We start from the raw sequence: 20,858 nt of genomic DNA on the forward strand, positions 1-20,858 counted from the left end.
TGCTTCAGGAGAGGCAGGTAGGTACAATCCAAGAGCATAGAGGAGGTGGCTGAGAGGAGAGGAGCAGGAGCACATGACAACAAGAAAGGAGGCCAGCAAGAGTTAGTGGTGCTGCAAAAATAGGAGGCTGGGAAATGTCAGAGGGGTTTCAGATGGTTGTAAGAGTTCTTATGGACTTTTCCTGGCTCATTCTTTCCAGCCAGTCTCTTTCCCAAGGCTCTTTTAGTCATTTTCCAAGGTCACCCACAAGGTTGTAGCACAGCTATATGGTGAAGAGGCAGAATGTTCCCAGTGTCCTCAAACCTCTTCTGCCCTGCTTCAGTTCAGTAGGACAAGGAGCCTGGGACATCTTCTTTTCTAGTACCTTCTCCCTTTGTGTACACCCAAGCAAAGCATGCCTGGATTTCTGATTTCTCCTGAGGGCAGTATCACAGCACCAAGTTAACAGGACGTTCCTGAAGGTTTTAAGGGGCTGACGTTTCTCCATTACAGCATGCATGCTCCAGCTCATGAGGTAGAGCCATGGGGCAGCTAGCCCTGTAGTATTTGTTCTGTATTTTACACCTTCTGAGTCTAGGGCAAACCATGTAGTAATCAAGCCCTTGCTTTGCTAAAGTGTTTTCCTGGCTAATTTAGGGCTTCTTGACTCATTGGCGCTTTTTTAAAGAGTCTCTTGAAAAGCAAAATGAAGTGCTTAAAAAATTCAGTTAATAAATCCTCCGCTTCCCCCCTCCTCCTTCCCTGGCAGGATTTTACCTTATTGTCCATCTTTCTTCTAGAGATGAGCTCTTTTTCACTATGTGGATTGCCAAAGAGACAAACAGAATCTGCCCCAGGGTTTGTCTCCACTCTTGTCCCCTGGGCTGCTTTTCTATCTCTTGCTAACATGCTGTATTGCCTTGTACCATTGACTCCTTGATAGCCCAGCTCCTGTTTTATCCCACGCTCCCTTTAGGTCTGAAACACACCATTGCATCTGCTCCACATGGGGTCTTCCTCCTGCTTGTCTATTAACCTACAGCTGTGCTGAAGCTCTCATGCACACACATTTGACAGCACTTTCATCTAAACAGCATCCACTTGCAACCACGTGAGCTGGATCATTGCCTTGGTAGGTGATGTGATGGGGAGAAGATGTGCACTGCCGTTGTGAGAGAAGTTGGGGAATTGAATAGTATCCAGAAAGACAAGTTTGCGCTCTCTACTTCAAGTGTGCTTTTACTGTGTGATCCTGTGCTTTCCCTGCTTGCGAGTCTGGCAGCTGGATTTTACATCTCATTCTCAGATAAAATGCTCTCTGATAACCCCCAAATCTGGGGCTGTCTTAAAGGGTGGCCCTGCCCACACTGGAGACTCAGCCCTCCTTGTTCAGTTGGGACTGTCCCAGATTGCATCAGTATATGATCTCCAGATCAGAGTCCCCGAAAGTCATATCCTGAGCAGACTGGCTGGAGAGGGCCAAATTCAGAGGCTGTTTAAGGAGCCTATCCATGTCCAAGAGATGGACACAAATTATCTCCTTCAACTGGCAGGAGACTGTGAACCCCAGAGTTCTGCATTCAGGGTCCTGCAGGCAGGTACCAGGATGGAAATACAATGAGGATGCTTATCGCAGCAGCTGGACTAGAATAGCTCCCAAAAGCATTGGTTTTGGTGAATGTTATTGGATGTGCAAGGGAAGAAATCTCTGCCTTCCTTCTGCCAATCCTGTTTTGTTTAAATGGACAAATTCTGTTCTCATGGGTAGATGATATGGGGGAAAGCATTTCAAGAAGAACCAATGTAAATAACTCAGTGATCTGAAAATAAATTAGATATCTGTAACTAACTACAAGAAAATGCAAGTCCTAACAAATTGATATACTGCCCCTGTTACAAAAATTGAGGGTAACCATAGGTCATCCCTTGGGCTTGAACACTATTATTTGTTTCCATTGTACAAGTGCTCCCAGCTATCATATCACTCCATCACAGCTGCTGGCCTGCTGCAGCTGGGGAAACCATACTGGAATTCGTAGCTATTCAGTGCATGGAGCAGCTTCCTCCTAGGCTGTAAAGTTGATTTTATGCTGATGAATGGCCTGTCTGTGGAACTGGGATGAAGGTGCATTATTTTCCTATTTTTCATATGGCTGAGCAAAACAATACCTTGGGGGATCTCAGAATAAAATTATCATAGAGAACCATGCCCAGAAGTAACACAAAAGAAAAAAAATCGTGCAACACTGTAGGCTGTAGCACTGAACACTGCCTCGGGAGAAATAATCCTAGCACTGGATGAATTACTGTGGTCAGCCCAGATTGCTTTGTCATGTAAAGGATGCTGCAGAAATTGCAGACATAGCATGAAGCTGTTGGATTACTTCAGGGGCTAGGGAACTGGTTATTAAAGAAGGAGAGGGGAAATTGTCCTTTCGCTTCATTAAGACTGGACTGGGATGGAGCCAAAAGATTTGGGTTCAGGATGTGTACACAACACCCTTTGTCAGCCTCTTATGAGATAAAGTCGTGTTGAAGTGATGGCCCTTTCCTTCTTTTGCCATGGACACAGCCTCAATCTACCAAGGTAGATAGAGAGGAAACACAAAGACTTTCTAAAGTTAACTAGAAGCTGGTCTGTCAAGGAGTTTAGATTCCTATTCAGGTCTGTTAGCCCTTTTTTCTAACTCAATCCTCCCAAACTGCTTAAATGCTATTTCAGAGTGCTGCTCTCACTCAAATTAACTTGATAGGGAAAGCATGGTCACAGGACTGTCCCCTCTGGTTGATTGTCTCCATCACTTACACACACCACCCTCCTGGCCAGCTGACAAAGGCAAAGATGACAGCAGAGCCCAGCCCAGGTGTAGCAGTCCTCTCTCCGCCTGCTCTCTGCAGGTCTGAGCAGTGGTCTGGTTTAGCTCAGGGCTTCCCAGGTGTGGAGGTGGTGCTGCATGTAGCCAGTTCAAAGATTTCTTCCCAACATCCAACATAACTCCATGCTGGGACTGTAAGTGAGCCGTCTTCTTATGGGGAAGGTGGACAAAGGGATTTCAGGAAAAGTGTGGCTGAGAGGGATCAGTGGGACACTGGACAGGAGAGCCACGATAAGAATGGGAAAGTTCAGGGGGGGAGGGAGTCTGTGGTGTTCAGCTTTGATGGGAGAATGGGCAAGAGACAGCAACATGAAGCCTCTGAGGTGTGGGGAGACTCTGGAAAGTTTTGGGATGCGTGGAGCCCCTCTCCTTCTTCCAGTGCACCGACAACAGTGCCTGCAGGCACTGGTTTGAGCCATTTCCAGCGCTGCAAGAAGCTTTGCCTCCCCCAGCATCTCCTAACTCTCTCTTCTCGCCCTGGGCTACAGGGGAATGGTGAAGAAAGACTCTTGTTGGGGGAACCTGAACAAGTAGAGATGAGGACTGGCCCAAGCCCTTTGCTGTGAACCCTGCAGCCCTTCTGATGCCACCTGAGGGAAAAGCTGCAGAAGCAGTAGCTGTTACATCTCCGTGCTCAGACGGACCCATTGCTCCGACAGCAGTGCCAGAGGGTCTGCAATATGTGGCCCATGTGTTCTGGCTACTGGAAGTCCTTTCACTTTTGGTAATCCAAAGGAGAGGTTCAGTGCCCTGCTCTTTTGCCTAGGGTCAGCTCTAGCCCTTAAACCTGACAGAGAAACCAGTGACCTTCAGGTTTAGAAGAGTTGTGAAAGCACTTGTTGTTCTATTGTTGGTATTACCATGCTGGACGCCAGCATGCGCATCTGAAAGAGGCTTTTGTTTAGCTACATTGGAAGTCCTAGAGCTTTCAGTGCCAATTAATCAACCTGTGAAAGTTTGCTATTGCTTCATGTTTCATTAGTAATCTTCACCAGCCTGGAGAGTTAGGATTTTAGGGGAGTTTTTCTAAAGCTAACTGGTGAATAACAGCTTCACTTCATGGACAACTTTCAGGCCCGAAGTACTGACTGGCTGGAAAGAAATCAAAACTTGTCAGGCAGATTTTTTACATGATATAGTTATGTGAAATTAAGATTGCACCCTGTACTTTTCATGTCTTCTGGTCAGCAGCACAATAACAAGGAGTAGAAAAAAAACCTATTTAATTTCTTTCCAGGACTAGTTCAAGGTGAGCTTTTTCTTTCAAGGCCACTTAGACTCAAAGAAAAAACGTGAACCTGTATTTCCCAAATCCTGGATCACAGCTTCAGTGAGTACACTATCAGTGGAGTGTATCAGGAGACTCCCTTTATTCAGTCTCTGTTATAAAACTGTGTCAGAACAGTTTCATGAGAAAACTCCTTGGCTTTGACAATGCACTGAAAATGTCCCAATTCCCTCTCATGATATCCTTGGCTGCTTTTGCTTATTTGGGTTTTGTTGTTTCAGGGAGAGTTTTAAAGTGGAAAATAAGATTTTTTAGAAGGATGTGTCAGTGCAATGTGTGTCTATCTGGGAAAAGAGAAAGAATATGCTGGAAATTATGGATTGCTCAAAGCAAGCATTGACCACAACTTTGAAAAGCTTTCATGTATTTGTTAGGATTCAGGAAAACAGGTTTCCACAGCTATAATCAGATCCTAATTTTAACAGAATGCTTGAATCCCCAAAGGGCATTGCACTGTATTTATTGATTCTGCTTTGTTATGGGTTTTGCCGCTTTGTGAAACACTACATTTGGACACAATGTTCAGATGTGATAAAAAGGCTACATTAATCAGCAAAAGGCCATGTCTGAGAAGCTCCCAGAATAGTAGTAGAAAATTTCACCAAGAAAAGCTGGTTTTCCCCAAATTTGTCCAGCCCAAGGAATAATGATTTCTAATGTTCTCCAAGGTCCTCAGGGACAAAGAGACCGCATGATCCTGGACACGGCTTCCCCAGTTCCACCCACAATATCCAACTGCCTGCTAGAGATATGCACCTAATTACAGCATGTATTTTGGGTGGTAAAGATCTAACCATAATTGGGAAAAATCTCTGTGGACAAAAATTACACCCACTTTGATCTAATTTGGTCTCATTTAGCCTTCCAGTGAGTGGGAGTAACAGGTAAACCTCATGACCTGAGTTTCATAAAGCTTGTCAGGCAACTCCAGACCCAGTTAAGATCTTTGTGGGACTTTTGAAAGTCCTTAACTCCTGGGAGCTTCTTGGCGTCTTATGAAGAGAGACTGAAGGCAGCTGCTTAAGAGTAACAAACAATTTAATCCTAACTATGGCCCTGTTAGCTAGCTTCTCTATCTAGCCTTGAGGAACTCACCTCACCTTGGTAATTTCTTTTTCCGTATCTGTAAAATGGCAATAGAAGGTATCCAGCTGTCACAGCTCTGAGGAAGCGTAATTAATGGCCAGAGTAGGATATAAAAATGGAAAGCACTATCCTGACATTATTCAGAATAATTTAGTAACTACAATCCATAGATTTTTAATGTCAACAAGGGCCACTTCTTGATGATCTAGATTGAATTTCTGCAGCCAGAGACTGTAAGAATTTACTCGCTGATTTCCATCTACAGATCCAGAAGCTGAAGTTGAACCAGAGTATGTCTGTAATACAGCAGGAACCACAGCCTCACTAGGCTCACACCAACCACAGGGAGGGCTGAATATCTGTCCATATTGTTGACAGATTACTGCTGCTTCTGTCTCATGGGGTTCATTTTCTGTTTTCATATTTTGCTGACTTCTTTCACAACATTTTTCTTAAATCACTGTTGAAGATTTCAATTTCCAAACAACAAAAATCCCAAAGCCACATGAATAACAGCATGTTATTCATGCTGTTTCATTGATAAAAGGAAGAGGGTTATGATGAATAACACATTCCCTTTATGTTTGTGTAAACTTTTTGATTAAAACATGGCAAGGAAGAGAATTGGTACCAAATGGGCAATTCCAGTGATGTTGACAATTTTTCATACAAAGCATATTTAAAAGATAAAGCCTTGCTTTAAAAGAAAACATTCTTTATTAAAAAAAATAATAAAGGAAGAAGATACAATGATGCACAGCTTAGGACATAGGTGATTAACTGGCCCCAACTGGTTTCTGTCTGATGCAGCATCCCACTCCCCACATGCAGCCTCCAGCCGCTGCCCTGCCCTGGCTTTGCTCAGCCACTGAGCTGGGCAACAGCAGCAGCTCCCCACACTGTGAAGGATGAGCTGGTCATTGCTGGAGACCAGCTAATGTGCCTCTGTGACTGGACAAGGCTCATGAAGGCTTCAGAGGCAGAAGTTTTCTCTGTCACTGGAGTTCACAACACCAGCACAGCCCTTTGCCAGGTCTCTAAGACTTTGCTCTGCGGGAGCAGCTGCACTTCCAAAGCAATGGCGTTGCACATCTGATTTAAGATGAGAGGAGCAATTAGTAATTAACAATAATAATCTTCAAGTGTTTGAGTTGTACTTTCCTTGATTGCCACATGCACAGAATCTTCATTCCACTGATAAGTCTTGTGCTTTTGGTTTCAACATACTAATGCATTTCTACTCCAGAGCAGGCTGGAGTCTGCAGTCTGGGTTTGTAGGTGGCATGAAGGATCTCCTCCACGCCTGACCCAGTACTACTCATTCCTCCTTGCCTGGAACAGTTATTTGTACTCTCAGAGGAAACACTGCCTGACATTGTTGGCAACAAATTTTTTTTAAAAAGAATTTTAACTAGTTACTCACATTTTGGCCCCAGGGGTTCCCCAACAGGCAGACATTCCCAAAAACCAGTTGGTTATATACTTTGATCTGTTTCTCAGGTATTTTTTATTATTATTTTTGTCCCAAGGGATTAAAGCTTGCTGAGACACCAGGTCTTACTTAGAAGTTAGTCCGATAGTAAAATGTCATGTGTTAAGAGTGTCATTCTCTGCTATAGCAGTTAGTTTCATGAAAGTATTCTAGAACCTTTCCCTAGGATGAGTTTTCAACACATTTCATATTATTCTACAAAAATAACAAAAAATCTTTGTAAAAGTGCCTCAACACTTGAACAGATGAAATTTTGCTCATCAGTGATCATATATGAAGGCATTTTAGTAGACCAAAATGAAGAGTTTTCATAAAAATACTCAGTGGTATACTTTAAAATGACAGAGTACCATTCTTACTCCCTTCCTACAATTACTGCCTCTAACACCACAGCTCAAATCAAAAATTATATTTTAATTAATACGTACATAAAACAGATAAGGACAAATAATGCACTCATTTCCTTTCTGTTCTTTTGGATTTCTCATCACTGATTCTTCTTCTGGATTAAATGCCACATATTGATAACCTATGAATAGGCAAATTGCCTTTCCTTTCAAACCTTGTCTGTACATCACTTAAAACTATCAGTAGATGAAAAGTTGTGGAAGAAGTAGAAAGACTGAAAAATGTTATTTGAAGGTTAATGATGAGGAGAAAGCATAACACACCAAAGGTAACATCTTTTATCAGGTCAAGATATACATGATTGCTGTCCAAAGTCAGGATTTCAACCAGGAAAGATGCAGGGAGGAGGCAAAAGGTAAAGTTCAATTTCAAATGTTCATTTCGGTTCCACAAATTACAGGTGTTCTAGGTTTTGTAACATTCACAGATGCAGTATATATTCAGAATTTATATTTGTATATAGGGCTTAATTGTGTGATCCAAACCACAGATCTGAATTGAACTCTGCCACAATGTGGTAGGCACTACATGGCTCTGGGAGTGAGCGGTTCTCCCCTGGGGCTGCATTCAGATGCGATAAACCTCCTGGCTTGTATTTCAGAGTCATATCTTGACTTTAAAGGATTCATCTCAATATACTTTTAACCCATGCAAGCCAGATGCTTGTGATGCCTCCTGGGAAGGATTCATCTCTGCACTCACTGCAGATGCGGCTCCATAGGCATTCAGACAAGACCACTGCTTTTACCAGCCTAGCCTTTGGTGTGATGAATCCTACCCTCAGTTTCAGCTTTTCACGTTGAGAGAGAGATCTATTCTTTTTTCCTGAATCCAAACTTCTTTCAGAATTTCCCTGAAGTTTCTTGCTTTCAAAAGCTGGCCCGTTGCATTTTAGCCTCTGCTGGTCACTAAAGCACAGCACAGCAGAGCTTTATCTGATCAACCACCTTACCTAGCAAAGGACATATATCCAAAGCGTTCAGTGTGCCATGATGCTCACTTCAACACTTCCAGAAATAGTAATACTGTACATTTATTCAACATCTGCTCTAGGAAAGTGTATCTCTAATAACCATCAAAATACAAAGGCAGTCAGATGTTAACAACTCCTTTCCACCCCTTTGTTTCAAACTGCTCTAAGGAAGCTTTATAAAGCATGCTGATGAATGGAAGGTCCAGCACAGAAAAAAAATGCAAGATAGGTTGTTTTATTTCTTCCTTCATGAGGAGAGAACAGCATCCACTGAAGCAGGGAAATAGAAAATGAACCTCTGAGGCAGTCATGCAAAATTTCAGACAGAGCCTTACTCATATGATTCTGTTTAATCACCGTTCATTTCCTCTTCACCCTTCAACTAAATAATAAATATGGAGTGGCTTTTTTCATTACCATTTGAGCCAAAACTGCTTCTGGATGAAATATAAAAATAAGGGGTGACCCTTGAAATCAGTAGGTTTCACTGATTTTAAATACAAGGCACCTATGTAAATTTATAATCCAGTAATTAATAATCCAGCACCTTTTTATCTTAGGAACTCTCAGGAGTAATTTCCACATCTGAGTGTATCACACATCATAAATCCACTCCAAATGATTTTTAAATTTGTCCTTTCCAATTCCGGTTTGAATTGACATTTTGTTCTGGTTGAAGTGGCATCCTCAGACGCCTTCTCCCCTGCAATTAGTTGAGATTAAGCAGTTGGAGCACCAGCACAGCAAAGATCAGAAATGCTTATAGTCACTGATGCTTTGATCATACTGAACAGCAGAACAGGAGTAGGCTGTAGTTTGTGACTCTAAGTTGCATAAATAAATATGTTTCTGAGACTGCTTTAAAATGATCCGTAGCAAGCTGTGCCAGCAAGTGGACTGCATTTTTTACTGCTGGCAAGCAGCTTATGTGCTAGAGTCTGTCTGAAGCTTCAGTGCAAAACACACAGAGCCTCATCTTTTTCTCTCTTCAATATTTATATCTTCTTGTGCTACTTAATGATATGCAAAAAAAGAACTAAGTGTGTTCCAATTGCGGCTCTAGATTATTTAATTATTGGCAATCTGAAAATATTCACAGCTTTGGGTTATTTGTATTTTATATAAATGTTACAGATCATCTTTTGGAGCCTATGTGCCAGCTATCCCAGCAATGTGAGCAGCCTGACACAGGCAGTACAGCACAGGGTTTTAGTCACACCCTATCTGTTGAATTTAATAGCAGTTGAGCAGTTAAAACTGCTTATCAGTGCTGTGGAAGTGTATCCCAGGGTGAGCATACACTGGCCACAGCTGCCTGAATCCTATCAGCTAATGCCGTCTGCTTGGCTGCACCCTGGGCAGAGCATGCATTACAGGGAGCAAAGTTTGACACGTGGGCTGAGTTAATATGAGCATTTGGAACCTGAGATGATCTGTGCACTTGCACACACTTCCTAAGTGCTTTTAAAACTTCATTATTCGGTTTCTGGTACTTGCCAGCCAGGACTGAGATACTGTAATAACAGCCAGACATGGAGTACTTTGGCCTTTGTACTTCCTTTGGTCCATGGAAAACTGGGAAGATCAAATAGACAAATGAAAAATCGAATAAGCAGATCCCCAAACTCAAAGAACTGTTTTTGGATCCCTCTCCCCCCAGATTATGCTTTGAATTCCTCAAGAGCTCAACAGTTGTTAGGGGGGCTGCTGCTTTTTCTTCCTCTGAAATGGCTCCTTATCTCTGTCAGCACATTGTGGGTTGCTTTGCCCCTCACTAGGTGATATTTACCTAGGGAAATCAAAGTCACATAAATGATGGGTTGCTCTTCTTTTCATGCAGGCTAAAATTCCCTAGCAGTTACCTGTCCCTTTGCATGTATGCAAAATGTAAACGTATCAACACGGTGAACTGCCCGAAAAAGAGAGTAATCTAGGAGACCAGTGTGCCTTCAGGGGAAGGTCAGAGCGGGTGCTGAGATAGTAAGAGGAATGGAGAGAGAGATGGGAAATGGGGAGAGAAAGGTGTAGCAAGAAAAAATATTTTTCTAAAAAAAAGATGGAGAAAGAAACACTAGAAATTCATTGTGTCCTGGGGGATTTCCAGCAGGTGGACTCCTGTGGTAGATCTTTATTGAAAGGATAGCATCTGTTTTTCATAAATAGTTTCTGAGCAGTACCTTTAAATGAATTTGCAGAAGGATGCATCATTATCTTCATTACACCTGTGGGAAAGCTAAGGAAAAGAGAACTGTTTTGCTTCAAGTCACACTTTCTACCAGCTAAAGCAGCAATAGTCTCTTGAGTCACTCTTCACTGCTTCCCTGGCAGAGGTCTACCTCTGCCATGCCATCAGTTCTCAGTGCATGCAGACTAAGGCACAGTGGTTTTGCTATACATTTCTCGCTGTTGCTCAGCTAGATGTGTTTGCTAAGCAGAAGTGATCACTTTCTCCTTTTGTTGTCCAAATTTCATGGTACCTTCCCCACAACTCCATGGTTTAGTAATAAAAAGTGCTGCTCAACACGGCTTGAAGTTTTTAAAAAATGAGTTTCCCCACTGAGACCCAAGAAAAATATGGATCAGTTCCCAGACAGCTAATCCCATCCAAAGATCATCCTCTGAACAATACTGTAAGAGGCATCCCAGACAAGGGGGATATGCAAAGGATCAGCACGTGGTCACAAAAATGGCTTCTTGGTAGTCTTGGCAAAGCCCAGCAATTGAGACATTTCTGAGACTCTGGCATTTTTTCTTACTGAATTTTCTGTTTGTCCATTGGCTTTTCCCAGTTTCCCTCAGAATTGAAGTTTGAGAAACCATGATACTCTAAACCTGGTGGTTACTGCAGTGTCTCAGTTTGTGAGGTGCTCTGAGACAACTGGGCACAAGGAGCCGTGGACACAGGTGCTGATGGGGATGGCAGTGCAATAACTGCTTTTCCCCAAACTCAGATCCTGTGGCAGCATAAACAAACCCTACAGTATTTCAAGACTCTTCCAACCTGGCACTGAACACTGCTACTGACAGAGTATTCACAACTTCTTCAGGCAACCTGTGCCAGTACCTCATCACCCTCAGAGTGAAGAACTTCTTCTGTATATCTAACCTAAACTTCCCCTGTTTAAGTTTAAACCTATCACCCCTTGTCCTATCACCACAGTCCATGATGAAGAGTCCCTCTCCGGCACCCTTTTACAGGGCCTTGGGCAACCTGCTCTAGTGGAAGTTGTCCCTGCCCACGGCAGGGGGGGTTGGAACTAGATGATCTTAAGGTTCTTGCCAACCCAAACTGTTGTATGATTCTATGATTTGCAAACATTTAGGATATGATGGAGCCTGGGTTTGGGTGGGAATCGTTTTTGGCCATGGCCAGCCAATCCAAGTGATACCTGATCCAGCCTACAGCTGGCACACATATCCCCATCTTAAATTTTAAAAAAGCAGGAAGGAAGTGAAGAGGCAATGGTTGGTGGGGGCTCAGCCACCTGTCTGCTGGCTGGTCACAGCTGACTCTGCTGTTCTACATGTCTTCACTGCTTCTGCTAATCCCAAAGGGCTGAAGCGATTTATTTTTCCATCCCTTTTTTGTAAACCATCCATTGGCAGCAGCCGAAGTCCATCAATTGCTTCCACAAGAGCTCGCAGCTCAGACAGCAGTCATAGAAAGGAAGGATGGTAAAGAGATGACAGAGCAGGTGGCTGAGGAGGATGCACAGAGCCAGCTGCTCATGGCCAGAGGTTCAAATAGTCCCACAATGTGTGACATCCCGGTGTTGCTTAGTGCCAGAACCAGGCAGACCCGTAGCCATCTGAGGGCTGAGAAGCATCACCTTCACAGGCGAAAGCTTTTTGGTCCAGCTGAGGGACAAGCCATAGAAAAATACAGTTAGACAGTTGGAAATATGGGCAAAAGCCTCATGTCTCTAGAAGCAGCACAACTTTCCCTTGAAAGCAAAGGCCATTGCGTACTGTCTTTCATTATCTTCCTTTGCAATAGAGAGAAACTGCGAAAGGTCTTCTTCATGGAGGTGTCTTCCAGTGAAACCCTCTTGAGTGTAAGACAGTGAGCAGGCCCAGAGGATTTCCTTGCTCTTCCTTGCTGTTCTTTTACAACCAAAATACCCAGGGGTAAAGTAGCAGTATAAAGAGGCTAAGAGTTGATAATGAACTTCAGTTTTTCTCTTTTCATAAAAATGAAGGTAAAGTATGTTGTTATCTTCTGCACCTACTGCATGTCTGCAGGACTCTGTTCAGTTCACTGCAGCACAGCGCAAGTGTGTTAGCTGCTTGCCCTGCACCACTCCAAAGGCAGCTGCTTAGCACTCACAGAGATAATATCAGTGATGGATGGCAATTGTATAATAGATATCAGTATGACACAAAGCAGGAGGGTACCTCACTTTAGGGAGATTATAGAGGGAATTTAAGCAAGCAATAAATAACTAGCAAGTTTTGATTTGCTTTTGATCCATAGTATAAAACTTCAGCTTTTGAGAATTTTCAATGATGTTTTGTGATAACAAATCAAGAAGTTCTGAAATTATTCAGAAAATGACAATGAATATCACACTAAATTATTGGACTGCACTGTATCATGTAGGTGAGTCTTGATGGCACTCATTGAACCACGGTTTTCCAAATAGCCCCCATTGACACAAGTCAGTCCTATAAGCACAGGTTAAAACCAAGATATTGTACTGCTGCTTTGAAAAACCAAGCACTTATTTTTAAATATAGGAGGGAATGTGAATGGGAACATGAGCTCAGCATGTGCTGTGTGAAAGTTTTGATTGATGTGAAAAAGACAACCATGCTAGGGAGCACATACTTTTCTCCATTGGGCTGCTTTTTTGGGCTGTAATCTCATCTAATTTTGCATTCGATTTAAAGGACCTCCACAGGTGGTTCTGCAAATATGAGCTATGGCGTCAACACAGACTCTTAAGTTATTTCTAAGAACCTTTAATTATTGCCATTCTTGTGTTTATTTTGCCCAGTGAACAGCAGCAAGCACATAGTAAGAAAATACCGTGGGCATCTCCGAACAAAGATTGAGTCTGGAGAAGGAACCATACCTGTCCGGTGTCATAACACTGCTCAGACGTGGGACGGCGTCTTGCTGGGAGAGCAGCTCATCACCATGTCCTGTACAGACAAAATTGCCAGGTACCTGATGTATATACATGGCAAAACTCTTTGAATGTGGAAATGAAGTTTGATACCACAGAGGACTATGGCTACTGGTGGGGAATAGCTAGCAGGTGCTGATAAACCCTGTGGAAACAAAGACCTCCTTTGTATGCAAAAACAGACCATATAAATAGGATGGAATGTAAATAGGACATTTTCCCAAATTCTCCACGGATCGTTGATTGCTTTTTACAGCATGATGAAAATATAAACTGTCTTTGCCGCATTTTTGCCAATAGAATTTCAGTGTTCAAATAAAATACATCCACTCTGCTCTTATTGGTTCATTTACCCCAAAACTTGCAAACCAACCATCATGCAGATAAACTTAGCTCATCCTCATCCTATTGGCTAAAGTATCCTAAAGGCTGCTAGGAATATTTCTACTCTTTTGAATGTAATCGCAGAACTCGCATGTCACACTGTGACTTTCTGCTTTGTCCTGTAAATACATGTATTTATGCAGAATAATTGCCATATAATAAATATTTCTTAATTATTCCATGGTGGCACATAAAAAGTAAACACATCCACCATCCTCAGTTTAGGGCATTAACTAATACCAAATGATGGTTACCACAAACTGAAAACAAAGTGTCTGCATTTGTATGCATACTTATACTATTGGCATATATACACGCATGTATACTTATAATTACATATATACACTATGTGCATTAGCTATAGATGCAGTTCTACATCTAAACTATATTGCATTCTAGCTGTAAAAATTTAAATGTTATCATCAGATTCTCTGCTGGAATATCATGCCTTAGAATTCAGTTAAATTACATCAGCCAAGAATGTGACCCAGTTATTGAAGGCCAATATAACCACAAACTTTAAAAAAAAGCATAAAGCTTTTGTTTAATGCAAATGCACAAATTCTGTTCTTAGCTTGATCTGGATGACCCAGTGAAGTTAAATTAGTCTGCAGGCTTAGCAAAACCTGCCATTTTGGCAGAAAAATGTATGACTGAACCAGCAAAAGGAAATACTAACAGATTCACAAAATCCGCCCTCTGCTAAGTGCAATCATCACAACTGTTGTGTTTGCATGAAGGATAAAGAGCAACTTCTGCTATAATATTTTCATTTATTCATAAGAGATAACAGAAAACCCTGTTTTCAGTGGATCTCCTGCACTGTTTTTAGATGCAGTTGGGTTTTCCATGTTCAGATCCATATGGACTCAAAAAATTAAACAAATTTAAGTTTGAGCGTGGAAATATTGCACTCTCTCTGGTTTGAATGTCATTAGCCAGTGAATTAAATATCAGCTTTGCAAACAGTACTTCATTTGCTATTGATGGGGATGTTGACTGTAACGCAGTCTGAGAAGTTGGGTTTTCTCCAGGCACATCTGCTAAGCATTTTCAGTGAATCTTTTCCTTGTTGCCACATATCTAAACAGCACTGAAGTCTGTGAAGAAAAAAAGAATCTACCACAAAGTTTTTCCAGGATAGAAACAAACTTTCAGCTCTCATCTTTGTATTATTACTGCAATATTGTATCAATTCCTGCAGCTTTTATTATTCATTTGCACAGTAACTCAAATTGGTATGGGATTTTCCTAGACCAAAACCAAAAAAACCCTCAGCAATCATTATTTCCTACGTTGAACAGCAAACGTTTACTCTCACCAGTAAGGCACAGTCAAAAAAGAGGCTGAGAAAAAGAGTGGGAAAAGCAACATTTGTAGGAGTGGTGGTGGTTTTTTTGACGTTTCCAAGCTCTGTGGACTCTTTGGTCAGGTTTAAGAGCTCTGGTACAGAGGAAATAGGTAGGACAACTGCTGAATTAGCAGATGAAAAGACCAAGAAAAGTCGGAGATTCAGAAGCCAGTGAAGATTACAAGGAAGAGGAAATGGTCATTCCTAATAAAGGGGAAGGATAGAGATAGGAAATGACCACAGAAAAGCTAATTTATGGATCTGATGTGGGCAGCTCCAGTAACTACAAGTGATGAAAACCAGACAAGAGGGGCCCAAACAGGGATTTTGAGGAGAAAAATTCAACGTTGATAAAGAGTATGGAGTTGAATGTAAAAAAATACCCTTTCTCAAGGGAAACTGAGAAAGGAACATGGTGTCCAGAGAGTGCTGGGGACATCGCCATGGCACATACCATGTTTAAGAGTCTGAAAGCTTCTGGAAAGAGTACCCAAGGCTATGTATAGATGTTTACGATGCTGGCTGCAGTTGGAAAGCATGCCTTTCCCTTCCTTTCTCTTTCATGGTCACATTGTGAGACCTGGTTCTGCAATTTTACTTCCGCTAGGCTCCTAATTACATATATTTGTTGCATAACTTCATTCAGGTTCAAAAGTTCTACTTTGGGAGTCACTGTGCTAGTGAAAACAAAGCACCCATAATGCAGGAAATGTTTTAAAACACCTCTTGCATGGCAGAAAATAAGCAGGGCTGGCCACCAGTGACAGCATTGCTGGAGATTTCTAGCTCCTGTGAATGTTATGTAAAGCCTGGCAAAGAGTGGTGAGAAGAGATTTGGATATGGCATCTCAATAAACATTATCCAGAATTTCACTTTACCACATTAAAGACTATCTGAGCTCCATTTTTATCCTCATTATCCTCACCTATACGGGAGAGAAATCAAAGGTTTTTTTCCACCTGATTTTTTTTTCAGCACATATAGGGATGTTTTCTGCTTTCTTCACCTCTGATCATAGAAAGTACAAGCAGAAGAGGAGTCCAGTGGACAAGGACATTGCTGTGTGATGGTCCTTTCCCTGCTCTTTCCCCTCTGAAGAGATCAGGAGGCGGTTTTCTGCCACACTTCAGACTCCAAATATTTGCTCTACCACATAGACTGTTGACTCTCCAAATGTCTGCAGGATGCAGGAATCTGGTTGCACAGTATCTATACTTTTCTTGCAATGAGAAAAAAGATCTCAGAAGCTGAAATTCATGTTTGTATAAGCAAGATATAACAGGAATCTGGCTTGTATGCTTTGGATTTTATTGCTTGTAAAAGCCCCTCAGGGGTACTGGGCTATTAGAGAATGTTTCCTCTTGAGAGCCTAGCCAGTAGCTGCTAAAATATACATCATTTTGCATTATTTGCAAAGGACATTGCTATCAGAATATCAAAGACCCAAAAACGGAGAGAGTTACTCAGAAAAGTGTATAATATTCTATAAATCATGTATCTAACGATTTATGTTCTTTCTAGCTCACAGGACAGCCATAAGCAGAGAGTGGTTTAATCAGATTTATTTGTTATTCAAAGGCATTTAGCAATTTTTATTACTATCACCACAAGTCTGAGAGAATTTCATGTTTGGTATGCATTATTTGGGCTCTGTGGTTTTGTTGAGATTGCAGGATAAAAAGTCTGGTATGATACCTATTCCCTTACTGAATTAAAGCACAAACACTTCTGGCATGAATACTCACGTTATTTGGCTCGGGCAGAGAATTACAAGGTGAAATTCTATGACTGCCTTATAAAGGAGGTCAGACTAGATAGATCTTCGTGGTTCCTTCTGGCTTTAAAAACCCATGCATTTATATGTGCAAATTTAAAGTTTTGGCTCTGTGTATCCCCAAATAACCCACCCAAAGAGAGTGTTAACTTTTACACTCACAACTTCTACGAGTCTCACAGTGCACTTGAAGTGAGTTCAGCCCCTCAGTGCCATAGATTTTAGGATTAAACCACATTCTTTAGGCCTGTAGTTCGTTAATTACACTAACACCTAATACATCCACCTTCATTTTCCTCTGTAATGTACACTGTATACACTTGTGAACAAGCAGCAATAACATGAGCAAAATCCCTTTGAAAACAATCAGCTGTTTGAGGAAAAATCTGTGCCATTTAACATTTTCTTGATGCAAATCATAACCTGTATTAAGACCTTTATGTCAACAGAGACATCGTAGCCCTAAGAGAATTTAGGCTTTCTGTGACAGCAAACCCATTCACACACTGGACCAAATTAAACTTCTTTTCATCTCACTCTCTCATACTAAGGCAGGATGCTGAAGCAGCTCATACCTTTGTTTATTAGAAGGTCGGTGCAAGGTTAATGCAGCTGGTGGTGGAAATCTCAGCAGTTGCTGGCCTATGTACACACATACACACAAAGGCATGCACACACACACACACGCACACAGAGGCACACACATCTGGGTAAAAACCAAGGATATCTCAAGAGTTCAGCTCCTCTTTGAGGATCAGAATCCAATAACCAAACATGAGTAAGGTTCAGCACTAAATTCTGCTTGGACTGTCAGCAACGTCCAGACCAGTGAGGACTAGAGGTGCTAAGGTCCCCGCCAGCTGCAGGGGTGCCCTGTAGCATCAAGGACACCAGCTCTCTGTTTGTGTCTCCAGCTGCTCAAAGCCAGCCCAATGTTGAATCTCCCCTCTTCCCTACTCAAAACTGCTGGCTTCCCATTGCACACAAAGTGTGTGCATCTATGTCAGATTTGCAGGCGATAGTTCACACATTCAAAAGCATGCATATATAAAATAAGAATTTCCAAATGTGTCTACTTCTTATTCCTACAGCAGAATCTGAAAGACTGGACAAAATATGGAGGAACTATGCACTTTTACTCAAGTCCATGACCTCTGGATAAGACTTTTGTAGGAGAAATTCATAGTCTGCCACAGAGTACTGAAACCGCCTTTCACTCCATATGCTTTTCCCTCTGACCCATGGGAACACAGAGCTTCATGCCAGTCTCCTTCCACTGTGGTTCATCCCCTAAGGCCCACCATGCCCCTGCTCTAACAATGCATGCCACCTCCCTTCTGTATAATGTTTCCTGTTCTATGCTCTAAGCTCATCAAGTTTATACATCTTATCACCAGCACCTGGATTCCTTCTTCTTCAATGCAGAGAAACTAGAGAAATTATTTGTCCCAGAATCTACCAATCCAAATGGTCCCATTAGAGACAGAGTTCTGTAGTGCGCTGCTCTTCCCCAAGACCCTCTTCCTTGATAGACCTTGGCAAGGGGACTGGAGATCTCATGCTATGGCCAGGGCAGAGCAGGTTCATGCTGACAGGATAACTAGCTAATGTATTTTCTTCAGAGAGATGCCAGCCTTCTGTGCATCAAACTTGCACCTACACAGAATAAGAGTGTATAGACTTACTTGTAAAGGCACGAGCTGTGGCACTCGTCCTCTTTCAGAAGTCCTCTTGCAGGAGATAGGCTTGAGGAACACACTTTGCAGGGTGCAGGATCTGGAGGGAGAAATGTTCACAGATGCTGTCTTTATACAGCAAATAAAAGCCAGAATTCAGTGCTTATTTTGTAAGAAGTTCTGGCCTTAAAATTGTTTTCTTACTACTGCTTCTCAAAAGGTCACCTTTGAAAGACTGTGTATTTTCTTGCCACTAGGTTAATGGTCATCCACTTCCTCATACCTCACAAAAACAGTGACATTAAACCCAGAGGTTAAATAAGACCTTGAACATCTAAATTATACCTCACCTGTAAAATGACACAAGCAGTAACAAAGGACCTCCAAACTTTGCATTACAACACTGACAGTCTATTCATGTCCCATGGCTAAGGTTTGTGGATTATTTGGGCCCACAAACTAGAGAATGGTACGGAATCTTTATTGGGAAAATGTTCAAAGTATTGCAAGGTAATGCAGTCTTAAGGCACTGTTTCAGGATTTAACAGTGGGTGTCTGAAGTAACATTTTACAAGATGAGTTAAGCACACTAAGCTGTATTTAAATGTAGCATATAAAAATGCAAGACTAAAAGTCGGTGTTAGAAATTGGCATTCTTAGATCTATTTTAGTGTTGGCCTGTCGACCAGAGCCATTGTTATCAGAAGACTGAGCTTGACAAGGTAACTCTTAAGAAAAGCTACTTCAAAGGCTGCATATTAATGTAAATGAAAATCAATTAACACAGCTAGATCTTCAATTAGAGATGATTTGTGCACAAGATTTGTAATTCTCTCTCTTAACCCCTTTCTGTGTGACTGAGATTTCAATTTCAATCTTTCACCACAAGGTAGGTTCCAGAAAACACACATAAACCACCTACTGTTAAAATACAGATCAAAAACTAATGCACTAGTTCCAGTTTCCAAACCAATAATAGCTAAATGGTCATATAAATAGGAACACCACAGGTGTTCTGCTGAGCACAGGCCAGCCTGAATATCAATTTACACTGCGTGAAGCATAGCTGGAAATATTTGGTAATAGAAACTGTGGTACAGGAGGTTAACAACACACCAAGCGGGTAAGACTTAAAGTTCTTAATAATGACCAAAAAAAAAAGGTATCTTTTGTAAAAAGCCTTAACAAAATAAGCTTTGAAATTCATCAGCAGTGCTTTTTAATGGGCAAGATTTCCAAAGGTCCAGAGGAGACACTTCAGTCTCACCAAGCTTCAACGGCAGGTGGACTCAATTCCTTGAGATGTTTTAAGCACCATGCAGATCTCTCCACATCTCAGTTTCGAAGGGGTTTGATGGCAGGAGTGTGTCAGCATTCAGCTTTGGGTAATGGTATGTACAAACTGATGCTGGCAGTACTCAGCAAAGGGTCTCCAGGTGTCACACCATAGCTCAGCAATGGCTGAGGAGCCACATGCTGACCTGAGCAAGGCTGCAGCCCTTTGCACCCCCATGGATTGCCCCTAAACCCCTTCCTCAGTATTTTTATCATCCATATTTTGGTTGGTCCTGGTATGGGGGCTGCAGCCAACTCACTTGCTGAGAGGATGCTACAGCATGCAGGTGTGGCGCTGTGATGTGGTTACGGCTTGAGGGCACATCTCCCGGCACACCTCACTGGTGTCCTGTGCTGCCAGCAGTGTGGGAGCTGCAAGGGCTTGCCCCCAGCCCACTCCATGTGCGGGGCTGGGGGAGCACAGCGCCTGATTAAAGAAAGGCTGCCTGCTGTGGGATGCCTCCCAGCGCGTTGCTGGCATTTCTGTGATTGACAAACAGGCAAAAATATATTTATTCAGGGATTATCTATATTGAAAACTGGATGCGGGATTTTGTCTTTGTAAACAGTGCAGTAATATCTGCTGTTTGAACAAAAAGGAAGGGTATACTTTCCATCCATTTAAAGCACAAAAAGCTCCCATATTTAAGTGAAAAGGGGAGACATTTGGTTTTATTCATCCTGCTTGCTGAAGATTTGGGGTTTTTAAAATAAGATCTGTGACTAAAGGAGCAGTGGGCTGATTTTCAATTTATTGGAAGGGTTATTACGAAGCATACGGCATATAAGTTATTAGAGAGATGTGTGCCCTTGAACACAGCCCTTAAAATCTTGCACAATTAGGAAAATTCAGAATGATGCAGCATATTTCCTCATAGCAAGAAAAGTCACTTTGATATATGGAGGACCCAAAATGTAACACTGCATTGCTCTGAATAATAATTTTATTTTGAAAAGCCACATTTGAAGAGAGCACTTTGTTACAGATGGGAACACAGCTACTTCCATGGACCTAAATGAGGCTACAGAGAAATAGCTCCTTCAAAAATGAACACCCTTATTGATAGTTTCATTGTTGTTCAGACAGATCTCTCCCTATCATCTGC

The 20,858-nt window shown here is 41.9% G+C and overlaps 1 protein-coding gene across 1 annotated transcript in view; it reads left to right on the forward strand.

Annotated features, from left to right (window-relative positions):
* ADARB2 (adenosine deaminase, RNA-specific, B2 (non-functional)) overlaps window positions 1-20,858 on the forward strand; it is a gene marked incomplete at its 5' end in the record, with an annotated part of 106,483 nt that overhangs the window by 73,231 nt on the left and 12,394 nt on the right. The window contains one exon of the mRNA XM_010014088.1: window positions 13,100-13,268. Within this exon, the coding sequence (XP_010012390.1) occupies window positions 13,100-13,268 (169 nt within the window). The remainder of the gene's footprint in view (window positions 1-13,099; window positions 13,269-20,858) is intronic.

Source organism: Nestor notabilis, unplaced genomic scaffold (assembly GCF_000696875.1).
Source record: "Nestor notabilis isolate BGI_N333 unplaced genomic scaffold, ASM69687v1 scaffold630, whole genome shotgun sequence".
Classification (NCBI taxonomy): Eukaryota; Metazoa; Chordata; class Aves; order Psittaciformes; family Psittacidae; genus Nestor; species Nestor notabilis.